Here is a 24,980-nt window from a genome sequence, read left to right as displayed (position 1 = left end):
CATGGGCTACGGCATATAATTGCAGATTTTACTCCACCAACCTCCTCATGTTTCAGTCATGCAAGTTACAAGGATAGTTCAGTCTCACGGAAGCAGGTGCTATTCCTGTGAAGTTAATGGAGTGCACCCACTTACACCAGGTTTGCATTTGGCCTGCAGGCACAGAAGGGACACAGCTATTGAGCAAACCAGGTTGGTCGGTCACACGCACATCTTTCCACCTGCCAGGTGCTGTGGAAGCTGGGAACAGCAATAAGAAATTTCTGCTGAGCTGACATCCCATCTTGTTCACTTCAACAAATAAAGCATTTAACAAAGATGCAGCAATCTGCTCCCTTGGGTCCAGACTTGGCACTCCAAACCTACTCAGCAAAGTCATTGGGGTGAGAGGTTGGAAGCATACAAATGGAATAGGACACTGATGTGTTCTGAGAGGCAGGAGAAATTTGACACTGAATTACTACAGACTGTTTAAATTGATGATAAATTTAGACCTCACAAAAAGTCATGGACTGGTATCATTGGTCTGAGCCAGGTTCAGGATGGGCAGGTGCTGTGTAAGCATCCATCCAGCTCTGCCAGCACGCTTCAGTCCTGACCTGCAGTATCTCCATGTCTTGTCACACACACACAGCGCCGCCAATGCATCTCAGCCTGGACCTGCAGCTCAGCCCCCCCACTCCAGTCCAGTGTTCCCCACACAGCTCTGCTAATGGATCTCATATTGACAGCCAGGCCCCCATGTGATTTCATTCCTGGTCCCCTACACCACACTACTGATGAGTTTCAATTTGCATTGGCTTCCTATATAGTGAAATTCCTATAGTGAAATTCAAGAGCTAATCATTAGTACTGAAGACCATAAGCAGTCTAGGCCCTGAATACCTGAGTAACGACAGTTATTGCCTTGTGCCCTCATGCAGCAATCGAGATTACTGGGGTTTGAACGGTTTCTTGATCCCACGGTACCAAGCTCACAAGGCAGAGCCTTCTCCACTGAGAGACCATGGCTGTGGAATTTTCAACCTTAAGAGATGCAAAAGTACCTTGGTGTCAACCTTCAGGGCAAGAATCCGTTGTCTCTACTCTGAGTTCTCTTAGGGCTTGTCTATATCAGTGGTTTTCAACCTTTTTTCATTTGCGGATCCCTAAAAAAAATTCAAATGGAGTGTAGGCCCCTGTGGAAATCCTAGGCAGTCTTTTGCCCACAGGTTGAAAACGGTCTAGACAAACATCTAGTATATGGCAGGTTGGACTGTAAATCTACAGCTCAGCAGCATGCCATGCACTAACTGGCTGTGTTACCCCATTACCATGCACTAAAAGTGCCCTAGCCCACCTTAACCTACTCGGTGAGCATTGACCTACTTCCATTTCAAAGTGGAGTAGGTCAAGTGGCGGTAGCAGCATCCACACGTGCAGTTAGTGTGCAGCACGCTACTGCACTGTAGATTTACACTTCAGCTTGCACTGCACTAACCGTTCATCGAGATAAGTCCTTATACCCATGTAAATTAGGAGTCATTCCACTGAAGTCAATTGGGTAAAACTAGTCTAAGTGAAAGCACAATCAGGTCCAGCCATTTTTCATTTTAGTATGAGTGTTTCTTTTGGTGAGGGGAGGATGATTTTCTTTCCCCTCAGACCTGGTTCCTGCTCTGAGATATACTCAGGCATGTTGCCCAGTTATTGTAAGTGATACTTTTAGCTTAATTTGCTAAGGCGCCCAATGGTCCACAGCCATGGGCGCCTAGGAACAAAAGATTGTTGTTGTTATTGCTATTACCTCAGTCCTGACCTGACCCCAGCTAGTCTAGTCCTGGACCTCTCATGGTCACGGGCTGCCAATCACGACCAATTTTTGGTGGATTTTTAATGAACAGGGATGGGGATGAGACCCACTGCACTTGTGATGTAGATGGAATCTAATCTTCAGTCTTCAGAAATAAAAGATTCATGTGCTAACCCCCTGCAGCACTTCACAGACACTTGCAGAAGACACTTAGTGCTTCTATTCTGGTCAGAAGGAATCTTCTGTGTAATGTTACCTGCATAAACCTATAGTAGATATTTCCTTTATAATGCAACAAGGAGCCATATGTTGTGATAATATTTGTGTAGAAGTCTGTGGGATTTCCTTTATGAAAGAAAAGAGTCTTTGTGTGTCACCATGGTGACAAATGCTGTACGATTTCTGTGGCAACATGGAGCCCTTTACCACTGCTGTGTTAATCTAAGTCTGATGGATTTTTCTTCTAATGTGAAATAGCCCTTTTAACATGACAATAAGTGAAAATAACCAAACTCTCCAATATACAGTGCAGACAGCTGAGAGTCAGGAATATTAAATGTTATCGTCATGAAGTTCAAGACCCTTTGCCAAGAGCATGCCAATAGGTCTACCAGCTTTGTAGCATCTTTTTTATTTTTATCCAGAAAAAGATTAGGACGCCCTATTTTTTAATCCACTATGCATCACTGCTGCACAAAGCGCAAGAGACTAATTGGTTTTTAATAGTTTGAAGGTCTGAATCCCAATTGGAATTCCATGAAGCTAGGCTGATTTACAACAGCTGAGGCTCCTCTCCTAAAAACTTTCATCTTAATGCCATTCTCTTCTATGCTGCTCTTCCCGAAACAGCCTCAGGGGATTAAGGGACAAGTTTCTGCTGGTGCAGAATGCCTCTGGCAGAAGAAATTGTGTCGTTCAGGTGCTCAAGAGGGGACAGTATTTGGGCTGGGGGGAGAATGTGGTAAGGTTTGTGCATCCCTGATGTAAGGTAGAGTTATTCTGTTATATTCTATTCACCAGATACTCAGCAGGTGTAAAACTGGTGTAGTTCCACCAACTCCAAAGGAGCTATGCCAGTTTATACCAGCTGAGTGTATGATTTTATGTAGCTCCCATCAGTAAAGCTTTCAAGCTCACCTCCACAGGGGCATCCCACATATCTGCACACAAAGTGTGTGTGTGTGGGGGGGGAAATGGCAGGGATGCTGAAATCAGTCACTATACATATCCTCCAGTCTTCCCTTGGAGATGGGGCACATTAGGACCATGGAGACTAGTGCAGTTTTAGTGCTGCTGTAGCAGCCACAGATCAGTCCCATAGCTGATCTATAGCCCAGGGGAAGGATTGCTTGTTCCCATATCTCCCCGGTTCCCAACCCAACTCCACAGGCTATGTCAGAGGTGGGCAAACAATGGCCCACGGGACCGTCCAGCCTAGCCCCCAAGCTCCTGGCCCAGGAGGCTCGCCCCCGGCCCCTCCCCTGCTGCCTCAGCTTGCTCGCCGCCAACAGTGCAATGCTCTTGGTGGCGGGGCTGTGAGCTCCTGGGGCAGCACAGCTGCAGAGCCCGGCCTGACCCAGTGCTCTGTGCTGCATGGTGACAGTGGCAGCGCAGCTGTAGCACCGCCAGCCACCGGTGCTCCAGGCAGTGCGGTATGGGGGCACGGAGCAGGGGGTGTTAGATAGAGGGCAGGAGAGTTCGGGGGTGGTGGTCAAGGGGTGGAGTGGTAGGGGGGAACAAGGGGTTGAATGGAAGCAGGGGTTGTGACGTTATTGATATAATCTGGGACCATATAGAACATGGTTGCAACCAAGGTCCTGTAGTGGCACCAAATCTTATGTAAAGGGGGTCATATAAGATGTCTAAGACCAGGTTATGGGTTGCTGGTTATGATTATGCTGTCTGTGTGCATGTATCATTTTGTAGTTGAAGTTATGAGTATTGGCTATATACTGCCTGTATTTCAAATTTGTGCTGTGCTTCTGGGAAACATCCCAGACAAGTTGGTGTTAGCTCTGCCTAGCATGCTTGATGGCCCATTAAGGACCATCAGCTACACAATTGACCCATTGAGAGAAGGCAAATACACCTTGTAACTCAGCAAAGTATGCAGGAACTTGCCCATGTGACTCCAGACTCCATTTTGCTGTAATTTTCCACAGAAAGGACAAAGAGGTTCTTACACCTGGAAAATACTATAAAAGGCTGATGCCTCATCTCCATCTTGTCTTCAATCCAGCTTCTTACCTCTGGAGGAACTTTACTACAAACTGAAGCTCTGAACAAAGGACTGATGACCCATCCCAGTGGGGGATGTACTCCAGAGACTTGATTTGAACCTGCAGTTTATGCCATCACTGCTACAAGCCTGAACTAAGAACTTGGCCATTACTGTATGTAATTGATTCCATTTAACCAATTCTAGCTCTCATCTCTATCTTTTTCCTTTTATGAATAAGCCTATAGATTCTAAAGGATTAGCAACAACGTGATTTGTGGGTAAGATCTGATGTGTACCGTATATTGACCTGGATCTGGGGCTTGATTCTTTGGGATTGAGAGAACATTTTCTTTTATTGGGGTGTTGGTTTTCATAACCATTCACCCCTAGGACGAGTGGGGCTGGTGGTGATACTGGGAAACTGGAGTGTCTACGGGAACTGCTTGTGTGACTTGTGGTTAGCCAGTGGGGTGAAACCAAAGTCCTCTTTGGCTGGCTGGTTTGGTTTGCCTTAGAGGTGGAAAAACCCCAGCTTTGGGCTATAACTGCCCTGTTTAAGCAATTGGTCCTGAATTGGCACTCTCACTTGGGTCCCACCAGAACTGCATCATCACATGGGTCCTTAGGGAGCAGTCAGGAAGGAGGGGTGGGTTGTATGGGGTGGCAGTCAGGGGCAGGGGTTCTGGGGGCAGACAGGAGACAGTGAGTGGGGGTGTGTAGATGGGGCAGGGGTCCCAGGGGGACTGTCAGGGAATGGAGGGAGTTGGATGGGGCAGGAGTCCTGGGGGGGGGCGCAGATAGGAGGTGGGGGCAGGGCCATGACCTCCTTCCCCAACTGGCCATCTATACAATTTCAGAAACCCGATTCTGCCCTCAGGCCAAAAGGTTTGCCCGCCCCTGGGCTATAGGCTGGGCTGAGGATTAGCCCCTAGATGCTTGTAACACATCACTCTGCTGTACATTGCACCACCAAATCCTCTTCCTGTCCCACTAATACAGGGGTCTATCAGAGCTTCTCCTGTTAAACTTTGCAGGAGGGATTCTTAATCCCCTCACAATGTTCTACAATTCTTATGAACTCCGACTGACATGGTAATGTTATCTGTCCCCTTCCTGTAACTATGTTCATCCAGTTGACTTCTATTGACCTTGTAACCCAACCTGTTCCCTTCACACGGGTATATAATTCTGAGAGACTTTGGCTGACTTTGTAATGAAATAGGTCCCCTTCACAGTGTACACAGTTCAGTTTCTCTAATGCATGCCGATCCTCTCACATTGTAACAGAATTCCCTTGCGCTTTCTCTGATGCTGTAATGTATAGCGTTGACACCCAGCAGATTTTGTGCAGCCACAAGCATACAGAGTCAGGTTCCTGTGACAATACTGGCTCATTCAGTTCTGCCTCTCACTGTTTCCCACTGTAAGAGAAATGCCACCTGGAAACCAAAAGTGCAAGGAAATCACAAGCCACAATTGTATGCCAACTGTCTATCTCATATGGCCTCCCTGTTACTACAGTATCTGAGCACCTCACAATCTTTAACACAGGTATTCTCACAACACCTCTGAGAGGCAGGGAAGTGCTGTTAGCCCCATTTTACAGATGGGAACTGAGGCACAGAGTCTCAGACCCAGATCCTCAAAGATATTTAGGCTCTTAACTTCCATTGAAATCAACAGAAGTTAGGAGCCTAAGTATCTTTGAGGATCTAGGTTTATGTGACATGCTCTAAATCGCACCAGGAAGTTTGTGGCAGAGCAAGGAACTGAACAGAGGCCTTGCAAATTCCAGGCTAGTGCCCTAATCACTGGAACATCCTTTGTTACAACTATGCAGATAATACCTCGATCCTGCTGCCACACTGGGCAGCTTCATATCACACTAGAAGATTCTGTCTGTGTAGGGGACAACTTGGGTGGCTCTTATGCTACCACTCCTTGCCAGGATGTGGCCAGGGAAAAGAGAGCATGGAGGAGCCTTCCTTGTACCAAACTGATCCCCAGGTGACAAAATGGCCTCTTGGTGCTCTCAGCAGTGAGTGTAGACTAGGACAGCCTTCAGGCTGTCCTCATTTATTTGGGGACCAGCCCAGCACCAGTAGGACCCCAGGATCAGGGAGGTCTAAGGTTATGTCTACATTACACACCACTTTTGGTGGCATGTAGCTTACATATAGCTACATGCCTTGGAAAGGCATCAGCAGCTCCTTGCGACCAGAGCCTTTCACTGCAGTGAGGAAAGCCTCTGGCGGGGGAGCTGAGCCTTTCCCCGCTGCCTCTCTGCCAACAAAGCCTTTCCCTGATGCTGGAGTGTCTGCCTGAGAAAGACACCATCAGCAGGGAGGCAGCAGGACACTACACTGGTAAAAATAGCACTGTAGACAGGGCAGCACGACTTGGGTGGGTAGAGAGCTGTAGGGTGTGTACTCGCGTACTTACCCCCAGCCTTCAGCCATGCCTCTACTTTACTCACCTAAGCCCTGCCTCACCAGCTACACTGCTATTTATACCTGTGCTAGGGGGTCTATATGGGTACATACTCTACATGTCTCTAAAAAAGTGTGCAGTATAGATGCACCCCTAAAGATAGTTAAAGGTTGTGATCTTTATACACACACCCCACTCATGTAAACCAGAAGAGGGAGCTGTTCCTCAGAGAGGATTCATCCTAGGGGAGGATTAGCAGGGTTTTCATGACCTCACCCCTGGGGCTGAGGTCTGCTGGAGAAGAGCCACACAGGCTGAGGCTGCCAGGGGGGGCATGCTAAATCAGCTCCGGCCACATTCCCGAACTGGTCATCACAAACCACTTTGTTTTGGCAGTAGTGTCTGGCTTTGGATTGCCCTATGAAGCAGGATTACGAGTGCCTCATGCCAAAATGACTCTGACCATTCCCCAAGCAGGACTTTAAAATGCCTTCTCTCACATAAGAGAATATTTGTTCACAAGAACTCAGTGTTATTCAATGGCATTCACGGTACAGCTCTGGAAATCCTCTGCAGGACAGAAGGACAGGTAAGGACTGGGAGTGCATCTTTATCTGAAGAATTGAGATTTTGTCACTACCATATACTGGCCCTAAAACTAGCTTAACTGTCCTCAGAACGGACACCCCTCTGGAAGAGTACTGTAGACACAACAAAGGGTACGTCTACACTTGGAGCTGAGGGTGTGATTCCCAACAGATGTGGACACACACTGGCTCTCCTTGAGCAGCAAAAGTAGCAGAGCTAGGGTATCACAGGCATACTATCCCAGATACACTACCATTGTTAGCAGGCTGGCTTGACAAGAGCTAGTGCGAGTGTGTCTGCATGGTGTTGCTATACCCATAAAAAACTCATTCCACTGCCCCTCACTCCTGCAGGACTATCAGGGAAGGAGTGGCAGCCAAGATACCCTTATACTAGGGGTCGGCAACCTACAGCCTTTGGCATGTGAGCCTATTTTGCCTGACACGCGGCTGCTGGCCGGCGTCCCAGCCGCCGGCCCCGCTCAGCGTCCTGCCGGCCTGGGGTTCCAATCATTCAGCCGACAGGAGGCTGACTGGGGCCGGCAGCCAGGACCCCAGACTGGCGGCCTGCTCAGCGCCTGGCTCCCCCCCACCCTCACCGCGCTCGGGTTCTGCGGCTCCCGGGAGTGTGAGCTGCTGGGGCCCGGGGCCCTGAGCCTGCTGTGGGAGGGGCGGCGGCAGCAGCTCACACTCCCGGGAGCCGCAGAACCCGAGCGCGGTGAGCAGTGGCAGATTAACAAATTTGGCGCCCCTAGGCCCTCAAAAAATTGCCCCCCCCAGCTCACCCATGGTAAGCCTGGGAGGGAGGGAGAAGGGGAGTGGTGGAACGCCCCGGGGATGGCAGCGGTGGAGTGGAGGTGAGCTGAGGCAGGGAGTGGTTCCCTGCCCCCACCACCCCAAATCACTCCTCATGCCCGCCAGCCCCAACTCACCTTTGCTCTGCCTCCTTCGATCGTGCTGTTACTCGCTTCTCCCTCCCAGCGCAGCAAGCTCGGGAGGGAGCAGCAAGAAGAGGAGTTGTGGCATACTTGGGGAATGGCAGTGGAGGTGACCTGGGGCAGAGAGCGGTTCCCGGCCCCCCCGGGTTACTCCCCGAGCCCGTGGGCCCCAGCTCACCTCTCCTCTGCCTCCTCCAAGCGTGCCACTACTCACGTCTCCCTCCCTCCCAGCACTTTAGCGCGGCAAGCCTTGGAGGAAGGTGGAAGGAGGGAAGCGCAGCGTGCCTGGGGGAGGAAGCGGGCAGGGGATTTGGGGAAGGGGCGGAGTTGGGGAGGGGTCGTGAGCAAATTTGCTGCCCCTGCAAATTTGCCACCCTAGGCTTAGGCCTTGTTGGCCCAGGTGATAATACACCACTGGCGGTGAGGGGGGAGCCAGGGGGCGCACAAGGACTGCTGCCCACATGCATCCACTGCAGGAGCCCCCCAGGGGGGGCACCGGGCCCCAGCCTGGCCAGACACACTCCCCAGCTCCCTCCTCACCGCACCCGGGTTCTGTGGCTCCCAGAAGTGTGAGCCGCTGCCCCTCCCACAGCTCCCCCCCTCCTGCAGCCTCAGCACTCCACATGGAGCCAGCATCTGACCGACATGGTCATGGTAAGAGGAGTCCCGGGGGACAGTCAGGGAGCAGGGGGAGGGGTGGATGGGTCGGGAGTTCTGGGGTCCTGTCAGGGGGCAGGGAGTGGTTGGATGGGGTGTGGGAGTCCCACGGGTCTGTTGGGGGGCAGGGGTGTAGATAAGGGTTGGGGCAGTCAGGGCACTGGTAGGAGGTGGGATTCTGGGGGCAGTTGGGGCGGGGTCCCAGGAGGGGGCAGTCAGGGGACAAGGAACAGGGGGTGTTGGGGGTTCTGATGGGGGCAGTCGGGGTGGGAAGTGGGAGGGAGTGGGTGGGGGTGGGGCTAGGGCACAGCTCTCCCCTCTCTTTGATTGTTGAAATATTGTAACCCTAGGTGAGGGGAGAGCCGGGGGGGGGGTGCATGGGGGCTGGTGCCTGCATACATCCACTGCAGCCTGCAGGAGCCCCCTGGGGGGCACTGGGCTGCAGCCTGGGCAGGAGGGGTGGAGGGTCATGGCTGCTCCCCGCTAATGGCGTCACTGCCTTTGTGGGACTGCTGCCCCCCTACACCGTGCCGGCTCCTCCATGGCTGGGGCTCGCTGCTGCTGCAAGCAGGACGCTCTGGCTTTCCGGTGCCTCTGGAAGGTGGCTCCTTCCTGCTGAGCTGCTGCAGCAGCCCAAGCCCGGCAAAGCCAGTGAGTGGACTCGGGGCAGGGGTCACTGGGGTGGGGAAAACCTGGGCTGGGGAGCAGCCTGGCCCCTGGGATCTATACAGGCTCATTGGGATTTGCCCCTCAATGAACCAATGTGCGGGGGGGGGGAGCACAAGGTGGAAGTTTTGCCTAGGGTGCAAAATATCCTTGCACCGGCCCTGCTCCAGGGGTTGTGTGCAGCCCAGGTTAAGAACCACTGCACTAAACTGATAAGATCTGCATTTTAATTTAATTTGAAATGAAGCTTCTTAAACATTTTTTTAAAAAAAAAAATGTGTTTACATACAACAATACTTTATAGACTTGGAGGGAGACCGTCTAAAAACTTTAAAATGTATTACTGGCACGCGAAACCTTAAATTAGAGTGAATAAATGAAGACTCGGCACACCAGTTCTGAAAGGTTGCCAACCCCTGCCCTATACAATGTCACTGCTTGGTTGCATTCTGGGCCCTTGTCTGATCCATGTCAGTGGAGAGGGGCAAGATCAGGGGAATGTAAAGGTGAGCTACATGCCATTCTTGCAACTGTAACATTCCCTCTGTGCAGATTAGCTAAAGCTCTGGATATGAGGTCTTGTTCATTATTCTCAGTTCTTTGTGCAAGAAGGTAAAGCCTAGATTATGTGGACCTAAAAGTCAAGGCTGGCACATCACTATACTGTAGTGTTTTTATGTTCCCTCCCTCAGAGAGGAGGGGCACAGACCTCTTCTAAGCCTTATTTTAAACTAAAATAAATATAAGAAGGTTCAGTGGGTTTTATATTTAGAAAATTATGCCCTGTGAAGTTGAGTCACCTCAAGGTACATTAGTTACTCAGCACAGCCTCATTCCTTCCAGGCAGCTTTAGTCACGTACTTTACACGCACATGTGTTGCTATCTCAGTGGAGTTTGGGTAATGCAAAGAATTATTTCAGAAGTAGAGCTTCCATTCTTTCCCTCTATGGGCATGTCTACATTGCAATACGATAGCAAACCACTGAGTTAGATGCTAGCCATGGCTTACTGCTCAATGTGCCAGTATGAGGGTTAATGGGGTATTAATCAGGGTTAGCTGACAATTCTGAATAGGTTTGGTCCTGACTGAGAAGTCATGATTAGCATTGTGTTATCTATTTAGATTGCTCACAGGTGTGTTCAAAGATGGTAATTTTTTTGCAAAGGAGGCAAGTCCGATGGCTATGTAAACCTACATGGATAGGGGGCAAGCAGTAGATCTGATATATCTCAACGTTAGAAAGGCTTTTGATACCATCTCATGACCTTCTTATAAGCAAACTAGAGAAATATAGTAAAGATGAACCTACTATAAGGTGGGTGCTCAACACTGGTTCAAAGTCAAGCTATAAGGACATATTGAGTGGGGTCCTGCAGGAATCTATTGTGGGTCAAGTTCTAGTCCATATCTTCACACATGATTAGGATAATGGCATAGATAGTATGTTTAAAATGTTTGTGGACAATACCAAGCTAGGAGGGATTGCAAGTGCTTTGGAGGACAGGATTAAAATTCAAAATGATCTTAGAGAAGTGGTCTGAAATAAATAAGATGAAGTTCAATGGAGACAAATGCAAACTATTACACTTGGGTAGGAACAATCAATTTCTCAAACACAAAAATAGGAAATGACTGCCTCGAAAGGAATACTGCTGAAAAGGATTGAGTTTTAGTTATATATAAAACTAAATATGAGACAGTAACACTGTTGCAAAAAAAGGGAGCATCATAGTGGGATGTATTAGCATGAGTGTTGTAAGAAAGACACGAGAAGTAATTCTTCTGCTTGACTCAGTGCTGACAAGACCTCAGCTGGAGTATTGTGTCCAGTTCTGGACACCACACTTTGGGAAAGATGTGGACAAACTGGAAGTCCAGAGGAGAGCAATAAACATGATTAAAGGTCTAGAGAAAGTGACCTATGAGGAAAGATTGAAAAATTGGGTTTGTTTAGTCTGGAAAAGAGAAGACTGAGGGACGACATATCTTCAAGTACAGAAAGGGTTGTTATAAAAAAAAAGTTATCAGTTATTCTCCTTATCCACTGAGGACAGGCCAAGAAATAATGGGCCTAAATTGCAACAAGGGAGATTCAGCTTGGACATTAGGAAACACTTCCTAACTGTCAGGGTAGTTAAGCACTGGAATAAATTGTCTAGGAAGGTTGTGGAATCTCTGTCACTGGAGGTTTTTAAGAACAAGTTAGACAAACACCTGTCAGGAATGGTCCAGATAATATTTAGTCCTGCCTCAATGCAGGAGATGGACTAGATACCTATCAAAGGCACTTACAGTCCTACATTTCTACAAGTCAATGGGACAGAGACCTGGCCTAATTTCAATGCGTCTGTAGAGCATGTAACACAACAGGGGCCAGGTCCATGACTAAGGCTCCTACGCTACTACTATACAAATAATACTAATGTAAGTAATTCTATTCCACCAATCCACATTTCTCCTGCAGTTTTAACTGGACATGGTATTCTTCACTTCCTAAACTCTGGTGCGGTATTTCCATGTACTGTTATGCAGCTGCCATGTTCCATCCAAGAGGTGATTCCATTTCAGTAGCGGATAAGGTGATAATATATTAATTTTATTCCAGTAGCAGCTAAAGCCTCCGGATTTGGTACGCCTATAAAGTTCAGTGGGATCCTCCTAGAGGAAGGACACCATCATTATTCAGGGGCCAAATCCTGGAGTCCTTACTTAGTGTTTCTTCAGGCAAACTCCCACCATAGAAAGTGGAAGTTTAAAAAAAGAAAACTAAGTAAGGACCCTCAGGGTTTGTCCCATTGTTAATCAATGGGCAGTTTCGGGTAGGACTTACGATCTCTTTCAAGTCAGCTAAAAGAGTCTGAGTGGCCAAGGTATGAAGAAGAAAAAAATCCATCTGTGGTAGCAAGTCTCACAGCCCAGGTCAACTGGCTCAGGCTTACAGAGTTCACACTTCAGGGCTAAATAGCAGTGTAGATGTTCCTGCTCAGGCTGGAGCCCAGGCTCTGAAACCCAGTGAGGGGGGAGGATTTCAGAGCCCAGATCCTGAAGTGGAAAAGTCTACACTGCTATTTTTAACCCTGTAGTGCGAGCCCCGTGAGCTGCAGTCAGTTGACCCAAGTGCTGAGGTTCACTGCCATGTTTTATGTTTGTTTGCTTAGCAGTGTAGACATGGGAGACCAAGGAGGATTGTCCTCAGCTATTTAAAACAGGGCTGCCCAGAGGGGGGTGGGGGCAAGTGGGGCAATTTGCCCCAGGCCCGGGGCCCCTCGAGAGTTTTTTGGGGCCCCTGGAGTGGGGTCATTCACTTGCTCTAGGGGCCCCAGAAAACTCTCGTGGGGCCTGGGCCCCCAGAGCTTCTTCCACTCTGGGTCTTTGGTGGCAATTTGGTGGCGGGGGAGGGGGGCCTTCCACTCCAGGACCCGCTGCTGAAGACCCCAGGCCCCCTAAATCCTCTGGGCGGCCCTGATTTAAAAATGCAGCTAGGCTCAGCAGAAATCACTCCCTCTGTCAGTACCAATGCTCCTCCACACACTGTGTGAGCTGCGTTCCTGCTGGCAGCCTAGCCCTCTCGAGCTGCCTGACTTCATAGCAAACGGAAGTGACAGGCCATATGGGAAGCAGCAAGCTGATGAAGCAGAAGAGAAAATGCAAACTAAATGCCACTTAGCAAGCCACCAGACAGGACACTGGCATTGGTGACGGCCTGCACAATCAAGAGATACTGTCATAGTCATCAACTGCTTCCCTGGGCCATTCCTAACAATTCCCAGGCAGACCACACCGGTGACAACTGTTACCTTTCTTTATAAGATAGCACAGAGTATAACTGTGGCTGTAAAATGCTACTATATCAGAATAGCATTTACAAGCTATTTGCAAGGGTGTAGAAGACTACAGGAGGTGCAAGGCAGTGCAGAATCAGGCCCCATAATGTTTCAGCTATAGTATTAAATGCCTCAAGCAACTATGATTTTACCACATAGATGGTTGTTCTATAGCGTAACAGATCTAAATGGACCTGGCTCTAGAGGAGGGAAAGCAGGACATCCTTTGGTCCATAGTTCAAAGCCATGCACTGCTGCCAAAAGACAGCCCTGGGTCACATGAAGGGCATTCTAGTCCCCATTCCCCTTTCTCTCCCCATTATTTTTTCACTGGCTCCTTCTTTCCCTATTTCTTTACATCTCGTTTCACGTGCAGGAACTACAGTCTGTGAAAGTTCCAGGCAAAGTCTTACAGAAGCTGTGTCCACACTGGTAATCCCTACAATCGCTGGCAATGAGTTTCAATCACATCTCTCTCCCTGATCCACTTAAATAGGGCCCACTGAAGTCAATAGAAAGACTTTAATGGATTTTGTGAGTACGCCCCATGCATGAAAAATAGTTGCCCCACTTACATGCCCCAGTCATGATTTCTTATGAGAACTGCTGAACTCACACCCACCCACACCAGTGACATAACCATTTTCAGCAATGCCTGGGGAGATGGAGGCAGCAGGGAGATTCATTTTGGAGTCCTTCGGCAGGCTTCTCCAGCGTCATAGTTTGTGACAGGAAAATTGAGAAAAGGCCAAGTGCTGCAGGCTGAGAGACACCTGCAGCAGCAGCAACAGAAGTCACTGTGAATACGACCTTTATGCCATCCCAGAGCATGTTCAAAGCAGGGGGCTTTTGTTATCAGTCAAGAACACAGCAGCAGCAACAAGGCAAACTTCATCTGCCTGGGTATTAGAGGAAGAATGTGTGTGAGATGAAAGGTCACTTAGTCCAAGAGAGGGTCCTTTCATGTCTAAGATCTGTCTGACATCTGAGAAACCAGCTGTGGCACAGTTTGTCAGCAGAAGCTGCTATTTTTCTCAGACTCTCTCCCATGCAAGCAGCGTGTCAGTAAAGTGCCTATTTAGGACTGCTAGCCAATCACACCATCCTGAAAACCCCACGCTCTGTGAAGAGCTGTGGGAACTCAGTGCCTTGCAGGATTGGCAACTTTGTGCAGCCAGTGTTATGGAGGTGCTTTGGAAAATAAAAAACTTGAATAGTTTATTCCCTCCTCCTCTTTGCCCTCTCCCAACCAGTCTCCTTTTCCCTACATTATGGGGCCTGTAATGGAGTTCATTCACCACAGGAGTACATCCTTGTGGCCAGGTGCAATGTAGGGGCTTTATCCCCATATGGCACCCCCTGCTGAGGGTCAATCCAGTGGTCTCTCTTCCTGAAACTTGGCCTTCTGGACAGGTCACACTCTAGTCCACCCCTTCCAGGATAACAGAGTTCAACACAGCTATAGTCCAATAACATTACAGCCTTCCATTCATCTCTGGGCTCTGTGATCCTTACACCCCTTACCTCAAAGGGAAAGGGGTCACTCCACCCTTCTCATATCCAGTGGGAAACCCAGGCCCTGCCTCTGCTCTGGGTTCAAGCCAAGTTCTACTCCCTCAGACTCCTTGCTGCAACCCTAGACCACCTTCTTCCTCTTCCATCCCCCAGAGAGAGGCTGCAGACTCTCTCCCTGCAGCTCCTTTTAGATACAAACTTCTTGGCTTTATCATCATCACCCAGTCCCTCCTCAGCTTGGCTTTATCCCTAGTTAAGCCTGGCTCTCCCTCCAGGTGAAGCTGGATGACATGATTGGCCTCTCAGGCCCACATTAACCGACTCAGGGCCTGTGTGGGGTATACACCCCCATCATCTAGACCACACCTAAGAATATAGATGTGAACAGAGTCCTGCTGTTTGATTTACCTACCTTCCCCTCACTTCACACCATTTTCTCCTTCTCCTTCCACCCAACACGCAAATGTCCAACACCCCAGCTTTGTTTTCTGAGGCCAAATCTCTCAGCATTTTCTCCACCCTTACTCAGGCACAGCTCCAAGGGATTTCAGTGGAAGTCCTGCCTCAGTAAGAGTTGAGGGACAAGGGGTGCCAGCCCACTGCACTGAGGCACAGGAGTACCCCTTCTCTCTTCCCATGCATGGGTGAGACATTATCACAGCTTTTGCACTTGCTTGAGTACACAGACTGTATGGGCCTAGCACTGCTAACAAGCCTAAAAGGGCAACTGCAAGGAAGGAGACAGGGCTATGGCACTGCAAGCTGATGTTTCAACAGCTGCAACAACTTTATTCAGTGTCAATATCTTAAGATATATTGGGAGTGGTTGGAGATGTATGGGAGGAAGCACATATTTGAACACTAAGGTAATTTCATATGAACAGGGTACTGGCTGGCTCCTGTACTCAGGAGAAAAACAGATGAAGCCCTCACATTTGGTAGAACAGAACAGGATCTGTATAGTAACGTGGGGTGGAAACTCTGGATGGATCCTGCCAGGAAATGATTTTGCTATGCTAAAGGTTCTTAGATCCATTTTGGAGTTATAGAAATTCCCAGTGCTTTAAAATATCTCCTCACAACTGAGCACTCAGTAACATTCTCCTCATGCCTTCTGAGTTCCCAAGTCTCCTTTATTTGCCAGACTAGATTTGTTTAAAGGAAATTGGCCACTTTCTTTTAAAAACCTTACAATCGCTTCATCCAGCCATGAAAATGTACACATAACAAGTCTTCGTAATTAAAATCTATTCATAAGTGTAACACTTTACAAGCCAGTCTCCTGGTAAAAAGTCAGATCCTGTCCCGAGATCTGCACTCAGGTCATTTTTTGTGCATCAGCGGCATTTGCAGAGTCATCTAGATTTGACCGCAGTCTGCTTTGATGAAATCAGTGCAACTCCCCAGCTCTGCAGCTGCTGTATGTTAGCGCTTTCAGGACAGCAAAGGAGAGTGGCTCATAAGGAACTGGGGCAGCCAGATCATGACTTCATGAATGTTTTACACTAGTTTAATGCCATTGGGCCAGAATCCCCATTGTCCTGCACCTCATGCAGTCATTTACACCTGGGAAGAGTAAGTGTAAACACTATAGGTTATCTGCTTGATTCTCTACAGCATCTGCCCCCCTTATAATCCTTTTGTGTAGGGAGGGGGAAATATGTGTGTGGTAAAGAGCTGGTTCAGTGGCTTTGCTTCTCTGCCCCCCGTCAAGCTTAGGTCAAGTTCTCAGGAGAAAAGTCCCATGGCAGAGATGTCCTTGCACCCCAGCAATCCTCAGCCTCATGAATGACACCTTCAGACCATAGCCAGCCAAGTGCAACTTTGAGCAGCCCCGTGACAAGGGGCAGGTTTTGTAAGTCCAAAGTAGGTGGAAAATTAGCTGCCCCTGAATTCCTCTGCTGTAAAGTGATCCCCAGGCAGCATAGAGCCACTGGAGCAGTTCTTCACAAGCCTTCCCTTGCAGCCCAGGGCAGGGTGAGGGGAAAAAGGGGCCATGGCTGGAGCACCTCTGTACTCTGGTTCTTCTCAGCTGCCAGAACAGCCCCAGCATTAGGTCTGCTCTAATTTAGACCAGGTGGACTGAGCCAACCCTAGCATCCAGGGGCTGCAAAGGTGGCATGAAGTAACCTCCCTCAGGTCCTGTGCCAAGGACAGCTCAGCCAGACCTGGGGTCAGTCTCTCTTCACTCCTCCCAAACTAGACCACACTGCCATTGGCGACCATTGCTTCCTCTTGGGAGATGACCTCATTCTCCAAGGCTGTCAAGCCAGGAGTTTTAACCACCAAAAAATCCACTCAAAGATTGCAAAACAGAAAAACTCAATAGAGACCTTTCAAATCAAGGGGTGAGGGGAGGGGAGAAAATTATTGCCCTGCTAATGTCAGAAATCTATTAATTTTAAACAGAAAAGAGGATTATATTTTCTTTTCTCTCCTATGACCAAGTTGGACAGACAAAAACAAAGCCCCATTCAAAAGTGTGCAAACAAGCTCCCCCTGCTCTCACGTCTCATGGAAATATTGCAAAGCCACAATTCTGGGTGTCAACGAAATAAATGACTTCATGTTTGTGCAAGGGGAGAGTAGGGATGGAAAGCTCTGAAATGACAGCTGTGATCTAAGACATATTTTTTCCTTCCCCTCCCAAATGTACAGACCTGCCACCAACTGGTAATAATGCTTTCATTTATCAGATGCTGCTCTCTCAAACCCTGACCAAAAGTCAAGGCACTTATTTTGATATGATGGTTGCAAAACATTGAGTCAGGGTGTCTCAGATTCCATGCTGCTGAGTAATGTGTCAAGGGGCTTGTGAGTTACCTGATAGCATTTGACAGACATGCCGGTGGGAGGTACTTTTGCAGTGACAGGCAGGAATCAATATTGCTGTGGGAAATGTGAGTTACTTAGGCAAGTTTTCTGGGGACACAGAGGATTAACAGAGACTGATAAAAATGACAGATGCTTCAGAGGGTGTAGGAAACCCTGAAGTAGGCATGGAACAAACAGTTCTATGAGCTTTCACCAGAGCAAAATAGGTGCCATTGTATTTTAAGAAAATTTAGTCATGGTGAACAGCACCAGGGTCACAGCTTTGGAGAGCAAGGCCCATGGTTTATCCTCAGAAGAGCTACAGCATGTGCAGCAAAGCTAATTTACCCCCGGACTGCCCTGCCAAATGTGCCTCACCCCCTGACCTGCAGAGTTCACCTCTACTGGCGAGAGGGTAGTTTTGTCTTGATGCTTGTTCAGTCCTTGATCTCTGTGGTGATTCCCAACAGTGGGCCAGTCAGAACCAACCAATTCCCTTAATTAATAATACAATGTTGCCCACAAGCATTACAGCTTGCAGCATTGCAGAAATCTTATTGACTTACATGCATTGTGCTGAGAACACCAACTCATCCTATAAATGCTAGGAAAGAGACATTAGGTAATAATGACTTCGGTTCCCACTGATCTTGGGTGGATTGATACTAATAAGATTCACTGATTCATCGCTGTGTCACTCCAATTTTGTGCTGCTGTAACTCCCTCGATTTCTAGGGAATGATGTTTGCATAAAACTGGAGTAATGATCTGATGAATCAGGCCCCTAAAGCAGAACTGTTGTTCTCATACAATGGTCTGTGGACAACTAGTGATTCGAGAGGCTTTTGCTCACAGAATGAAATACGTTGAGAACCAAGCAGCAGGAGGATCAAGATGTTGGGAAAGGAAATGGGTCTATGAGACACTCTCTCTCATGAAGTGGCTTGCAGAACCAATATATAAATAATCACTAATACTTGCACCTATAAGCTTTTCATCCATAGAACTCAAATCACTTTACAGAGGATGGTAAGTATCATTCTCCCCATTTCACAGATGGGGAAATTGAGGTCACCCAGTAAGTAAGTCTCCTGACTTCCTCAGAGGCATCCAATTCCTATTACCATTCCCTTGAGCAGTCAAAGTCACTGTTATTTATGTAAATAAAAATGTAACCATGTTCAAAGTAAAAATCAGCTGGGTCATCAGTTCTTTATGGGGCTGTCAAATACACACCAATGACTTTTGAGCAGATAAGGGAAGGGAACCCAAGATTTACAAATGCCTACAGAAATTCTCTTAGCAACCCTGACAGTTGCCAGGAAACAATGGCTTTCAGTTACTACAGTGACACAGGATACAAAGCTGCATGCCTCATCACACCCACCTGTAGGAGAACACATACCAGACACTAAGCCTGATTCTCCTTTCATTTACACAGATGGGTATAAATCAGGACTAACTCCAAAGTCAAGGGAATTACACCAGTATAAAACCAGTGCAAGTGAGAGGAGAATCTTGCCTGATGTTTCTATCACAGCAGATCCACAGCTCAGAAGAAACCTGCCTAGTGGGCCAGATCCCTCAATAAATGGTTGTAGCTGCACTGCTTCCTAAAATGTACATCATTGGTGTAATAAAGACTAAGGGAGGGCAAAAGGGAGAATTAGAATAACCACTTACAAATATCAGAAAGGTGTAAACACTATCATCAACGTTCTCAGAGGTATTTATGACTAGGGTAAGGAATTACATAAGGTGCTCAGAAGGGATATTCTAGCACAAATGGAATGAAGCTGAGCAAAGGCATATTTAAGCTATCAGGAAACATTTCCTAGCATGCTGATGGAGGAATCTGTGGACTGTCCTACCAAAGGAAGTAGTGGAAGCCCCATGCTTGGCTCGTTGAACTGTACAAAGCACTGGAGTATACCATAGGGGTCAACCCTGCACTGGCACAGGGATGGGAAGGACTTGATAGGAATTTTCACTCTTGACTTTGTTTGGCATATTTCAGTTGTTATACAAACACACCACACACTTGCAGCGCCATATAAATCATTTCAAGGAGTCCATTATTCTAATACTGATGGAAGTACTCTAGGAAGAACAAATATCTACATAAAGACACAGACAGTTTCAGAAAGGCAAATGAGGCTAGTCTCTTCCCAGCCCAATGGTTCTCAAACTTGTCCATAATGTAACCCCCATCTTACAACAGAAAAGTTCAGAAGCCCCTGTGTAAAGGTCTCCACTCACTGAAGCTGCATCTCATTGTGGCTCAATGGGGGAATTAGCTTTAACCCTTGCAATGGATTGTTCACACTGTGATTCCTCCCTCTTTGTGACTCAAATTACTCCCTCTTCATGTATCAGCCCTCTTTTTAGGTTATTATATAGCCCCCCTCCTTCCTGGGTATTAAAGTCCCACCAGACAAGTCTGCCTCAGACAATCTTCTGTTCCACCTCTAGGTCCTGTGCCACTTCCTAATGGCTGGCACAACCACCTGCAACTCTGGACTACAGCCCAGGCACCCTATGACTAGCATTCCAGGCCTCCTCAGTCTCTGTTACTGTTTCCATGGGTTCTTTCCTATCCCACCTCTCTATCTCCTGATCTATCCCAAGGCTTGCCATCAAAGCTTCATCTGCTCCCTCTGGCTACTTCACTCCTCTCAGCCTCTTGCCAAACTCCCTAATACAAGGTAGGATCCTAGGGCTTATTCTCCCCCTAGAATTCCTCCTTTTCCCAGACCACCTCACATTGCCTCTCCAGAAGGACTGCAGACCCCTTCCCTACAAACTCCTCCTACCTCACTTCCTGGCTTTATAATCCTATGCCAGGTGCTGCCCCAGGTGGGCTTCCCCTGGGGTTAGGATTTATTGCTCCTTGGCTCCCCAATATTGTGTGGTTTAGCACACAATATTAATTGCCCCCTTCTGGCCCACCCCCATCACAACCTGTCTCAAGAATGTAAGGGAGGTTACATACCCCTGGACCTGTCCATGACTCCCATGTTGAGCAGCCAAAGCCTAGTCCAAGGGAGCTCCAAGACTTCAAAGCAGACCTTGCTAACTCTAGACCTAGTTAGCAGTTCCCACCTGGGAACTTAGTAGGAGATTGGACGTTGGCTTTTTCCATGAGGGACCCTCAACTTTACACTTCATTATCCACCTTGGTCAAGCCACTTGTTATACTTATGAACACCCTGAAAGCCCATCTCTTATTTCAGGTATTTGGAAAGGAGGCTGATTGGTGGACTGGAGTCATAGTGGGTTTGGTGGTTGGTTTTATGATACGGTGATTTTGTTTCACTATGGATGAATGAGCAACTCAGGATGCATGTTCGTGACCTTAGGGTGTTATTGGTTTTAATATTTGCAAAACACCTAGAGTTCCAGATAGTTACGGGAAAGATCTGAGTCTGGGAACCTAAGAGAGTCAGGAATGCAAATCCCATTAAAATTGTTTTTTGTTGGGTGCTTAATTCCCTTATACTCCTTTGAAAATCCTACCAAACACAAACAATTGAGTAGTGCCTTAAACTGTGTCCCTAAATGTCAAACAGGGGACACTGCAACAGGCATTTATACAGTAACTTGGATTGGTCATAATCTGATATCTGAAACAGACTCTGTACAAAAAAATTCTTGAACAGATTCCCTGCAATTCACTGTGTTCCTTGTTCCATCTGCTTTCCTTGCTAACATAACTACACATTAATGCCACTTTTTAAGAATGAATTATGAACTATACAGCCGGTTATTACTCTCTAGTGAAGAGGCTCCTTAAGGCTAGGCTAGAAGTAGTAACACTTCCAAGTTGTGTCTCTCAACATAAGTCTGTCAAACCTTTGCCAGCAATAGAACCCTGGAACACTAATCTGCAATAAACTCTGCAAACAGTTTGCTTCTGTTTTTTTCCTTTCTGCTTGTGGCAAAGCCTTGGGCCTGATTCTTTTCCCTGATGACACCAGTTTTGTGCCAATATGAACCCATTGGTCTGAGTCCTCTGAAATGCTGGAGCATAGTTTGGCACAGCTGATGGCTTTGACCACCATTCTGCTTCTGCTCCCACCCTCTTCAGTCCCCAGCACAATACAGAGCAGGCCTAAAGTGCTGTGCTCCAAACAATCCTCTCCTCATGCCTACTCCTTCCCCTTATACAAGTTCAGAAGGCCCCCCTCCAGCAAGAACTATGGCTGGTGAAGGGCCAGCTGGAGTGGCTCTGTGTCATTCAGGGTATCTCCAACACCAAGAGAAGCCCAGAGGGCTGTCAAAGCCAGTACTATGACCCCTTTGCATTGTCAGATGGCTCAAAGGAAGCAGTATCAGAGGGCAGGATTTTACTCATTCACTTCAATGGAGTTATGCCAGTGTAAAATTGGTGTAATGGAGAGGAATGTCATGCCCCTTATTTTCAAATACAGTACACTCCTGTTTATTTGAATGCTCTTTATCCAAACTTTAAATCCTAGTTATAGGACTACACAGGGGATTTGGATGTCAGTTAATCTGCTAATAACTTCCCAGTTAGCATCTGTTACCATTTACCAATGGCTTTGTATTCCTATAGTGGTTCTGAGCTGGTACTTACCATTAGTGAGACCTGATCCTGTTTCAGCAGCAACAGCAGCTTGACAGGACAATGTCAAAAAGAAAGAGTATTAAGCAAACATCAGCATTGCTCCCTTTGTTCACCATATTTCTAGATCAGTGAAACTGCAGCTCAAAAATAGCATTTCCATTTGTTTCAATGCCCAGTTATCCAAAAGTTTTGGCTGTTCCCCAGGCCACTTGGATACACAGGAGTGTACAGTAATAGAGTACAGCAATAGTGTACTGTAACAGAGTGAGGGGTTGATAACACCTTACAATTCAGGGCCGAAGTATGGTCTCCATTGCACCAGTCTCAATCGAGAGTAACACCACTGATTTCAATGGAATTTCTCCAGATTACAACAGTCTACCAAAGAACATAGTTAGGTCATTAGGGAGGGATTATCCATTGCCCTGCAGCTTATGCAGCCATTTACATATATGAAAAATGAGTGTAAAACACTACTAAATTGGAATAGCAACATTTTGCATTCCCGCTACACAGGTGTAACTCCAGGGGCCAGGCCCTTAGTCTTTATTTCCACTTATGTCATCAAACCGACCAGATTCCAAACACACCAGCTAAATTCTTATAGCTGCTTTTCCAGCTTAATGTTGCCTTTCTCCTGATGAATTTGGCTTAATCCTTCATCTCTTAGGCTTGGTTCACACCAAAAGTTTAAGTCAAAATAGCTATTCTTTTGTTGGGAAAGCACATTCTGATATCTAATTATGAGCAAAACCCTGATCCACAAAGGGATTTTAGCGTTGCAACACTCAGCATCACAGCACCTAACTTGTAGGCACCTAGAAATCTCACAGGAACACCACTGCAATCCACAAAGCTTGTGTTAGATCCCTCAGCTCCCTGTACAATGAACAGGCAGTAACAGGCACCCTAAAATGCAATCTACAAAAGCCAGCACACACTAGGTAGGTGGGGAGCCACCTAAACTAGCTCATAGGAGATGCCAGCAAGATGGGGTATGCTAAGAAGCCCCACCCCTCTCTTGGAGATAGTCTGGGCTGCGGGGAGGTGCCAATCTCTGCTAGCGATCCAGGAACAGGAAGCCCTCTCCTGCAGTCCAGCAGCTCCCTCTTTGAGAACAAGTTAAGCACCTGCCTTGTGCCACACAAACACAGCCAGAGGAAAGGGCTACTGCTACCCACTTTATAACTTGTAGCCCACTGTACAGCTGTTTAAGTCCTCATCTAGGATGTGGGAGATCCAGGTTCAAGTCCCCTCTATCGGGGGTGATTTGGATCAGTGATCTCCCAGCTTTTAGGAGAGTGCTCTAACCACAGAGTTATGGGATATTTTGATGAGGGGGCTTCCTCCATCTCTCCTGTTGAAAGTTTCCACTGTGGAAATAAGAAATAATACAGTAGAACCAGACCCTGGATCTCCCACCTCAGTGCCCTAACCTCTGGGCTACAAAGCCAATCACTCTCCCCCGTCCCTCTGCCTGACTGTTAATCCACAGTGGAACACTCATTGGGGCAGAGAGGGAGAAAAGAATGCCAGCATATCCCATTGCTCAGTGGTTAAAACACTCTACTAAGAGCAGGAGTTTTGTGCATCACAGTGGATCCTAATCCTAAAATTTGGGTGCCTGGGTCTGGGTTTTAGGCACCAAAGTACCTTTGAGGATTGAGACCTTAGTGCTTTACAGGTTGAAACCAACATTTTAAGGTCAGAAACGAACAGGCAGCCAGTGTTGACCATAGAGTACCAATTTAATGTGTACACAAAATTATATACTGCTTAACAATTGGTTCAAGTGACATTTCCCTAGAATTTAAACTCATGACTGCTGGTGTATTCACTGCTGGTGTAACTGGGAGCAAATCTACTGAAGCCAATGCATACATGACCACTTACATCAGTGGTAAATTCAGCCCAAAGTTTCTTTCAAGAGTGAGCCACTTTCTCTCTATCAATAAATGTATTGTGCGGGCCAATATGGACACAGTTGGTCCCCTAGATGATTTTAATGTGATAGCGGTGCTTAAATCTATAAGAGTGCTTTGTAGATCAGAGACAGTAGGTGTGGTGCTGTAGCAGGGTGGACCCTGCTCTGGGGGTTTAAGGGGTTAAAAGTGGCCTGACAGAGCTGGGCTGATTGGGAAAGTGGCTGCAGCTGGAGGCCACGCCCCAAACTGAAGCCCTGGGGCTTATAAGAAGCAGGGAAGCCAGAACCCAGACAGTCTCTCTCTGGCTTCAGAGAGGGATGGGCCTGGCTGCTTATGAGCAGAGATGAAGTACCTGGGTGAAGCAGGGCTGGGAACAGGCTGGGGAGCTAGGGAAGCTCCAGCCTGGAAAGCCCCAGGCTGCGGCCTAGGAATGGGCCAAAGGTACTGGGGGTTGCAGAGGGCAGCCCAGGGGTAGGACAAAGCAGCAGGTCCAAACCCCTTTTGCCTGTGATGAGTGGGCTGATACTGCAGTCTGCCCCAGGGTGTGGGGCTAGACCATGACTGTCAGTGGCCACTACTGAGGCAAAGTGGGGATAGTAGGGTGGGGGTTCCCCTGGGAAGGGGAGACCCAATTATAGGAAAAGGGGCACCGGGTCCAGGGAGGGACACGGGGCCTGCGAACAGGGGGATCACCAGCCTGCCGAGGGCGCTCTAGGGCTGGACTGAGTGAAATTCCGGGACCAACCAGCAGGAGGCGCGGCAGGGGTGAGTACCGCCCGTTTACAGGTGCCTAGTTCCAAACCAAGAGATCCAGGAAATGTGGGGAAAATTTTAAAGACAAATATGGGCAAACAATTCTCTTCCCTAGCATAAAAAGATATTTTGAGCTAACATCATCCACACAGACCCACCTCTGGCTGTGGCATAAGTGAAAATCCCACATCCAAGCACTCCAGAAGTTTGTCAGGGTTCAGAATTTAAACACACATTTGGTACCTTACTCCCAATCCCATTGAAGGTC

At 47.7% G+C, this 24,980-nt stretch overlaps 1 protein-coding gene across 2 annotated transcripts in view; it reads right to left on the bottom strand.

Annotated features, from left to right (window-relative positions):
- The window catches only part of LOC120387927 (elongation of very long chain fatty acids protein 4-like), an 88,314-nt gene that overhangs the window by 41,580 nt on the left and 21,754 nt on the right, over positions 1-24,980 (bottom strand). Inside the window, exon 1 of one of the 2 annotated variants that reach the window (XM_039509343.1) lies at positions 22,044-22,058. The exons of the other annotated variant lie outside the window; for it this stretch is intronic. Coding sequence (XP_039365277.1) covers positions 22,044-22,046 — 3 coding nt within the window. The 5' untranslated portion in view covers positions 22,047-22,058. Of the gene's footprint in view, positions 1-22,043; positions 22,059-24,980 lie in introns of those variants that run through there. 2 annotated transcript variants of the gene reach the window in all.

This window comes from Mauremys reevesii, linkage group 1 (genome assembly GCF_016161935.1).
Source record: "Mauremys reevesii isolate NIE-2019 linkage group 1, ASM1616193v1, whole genome shotgun sequence".
Classification (NCBI taxonomy): domain Eukaryota; kingdom Metazoa; phylum Chordata; order Testudines; family Geoemydidae; genus Mauremys; species Mauremys reevesii.
Note: the sequence above shows the minus strand (reverse complement) of the source record. Positions and strands in the feature narration are given on the sequence as shown.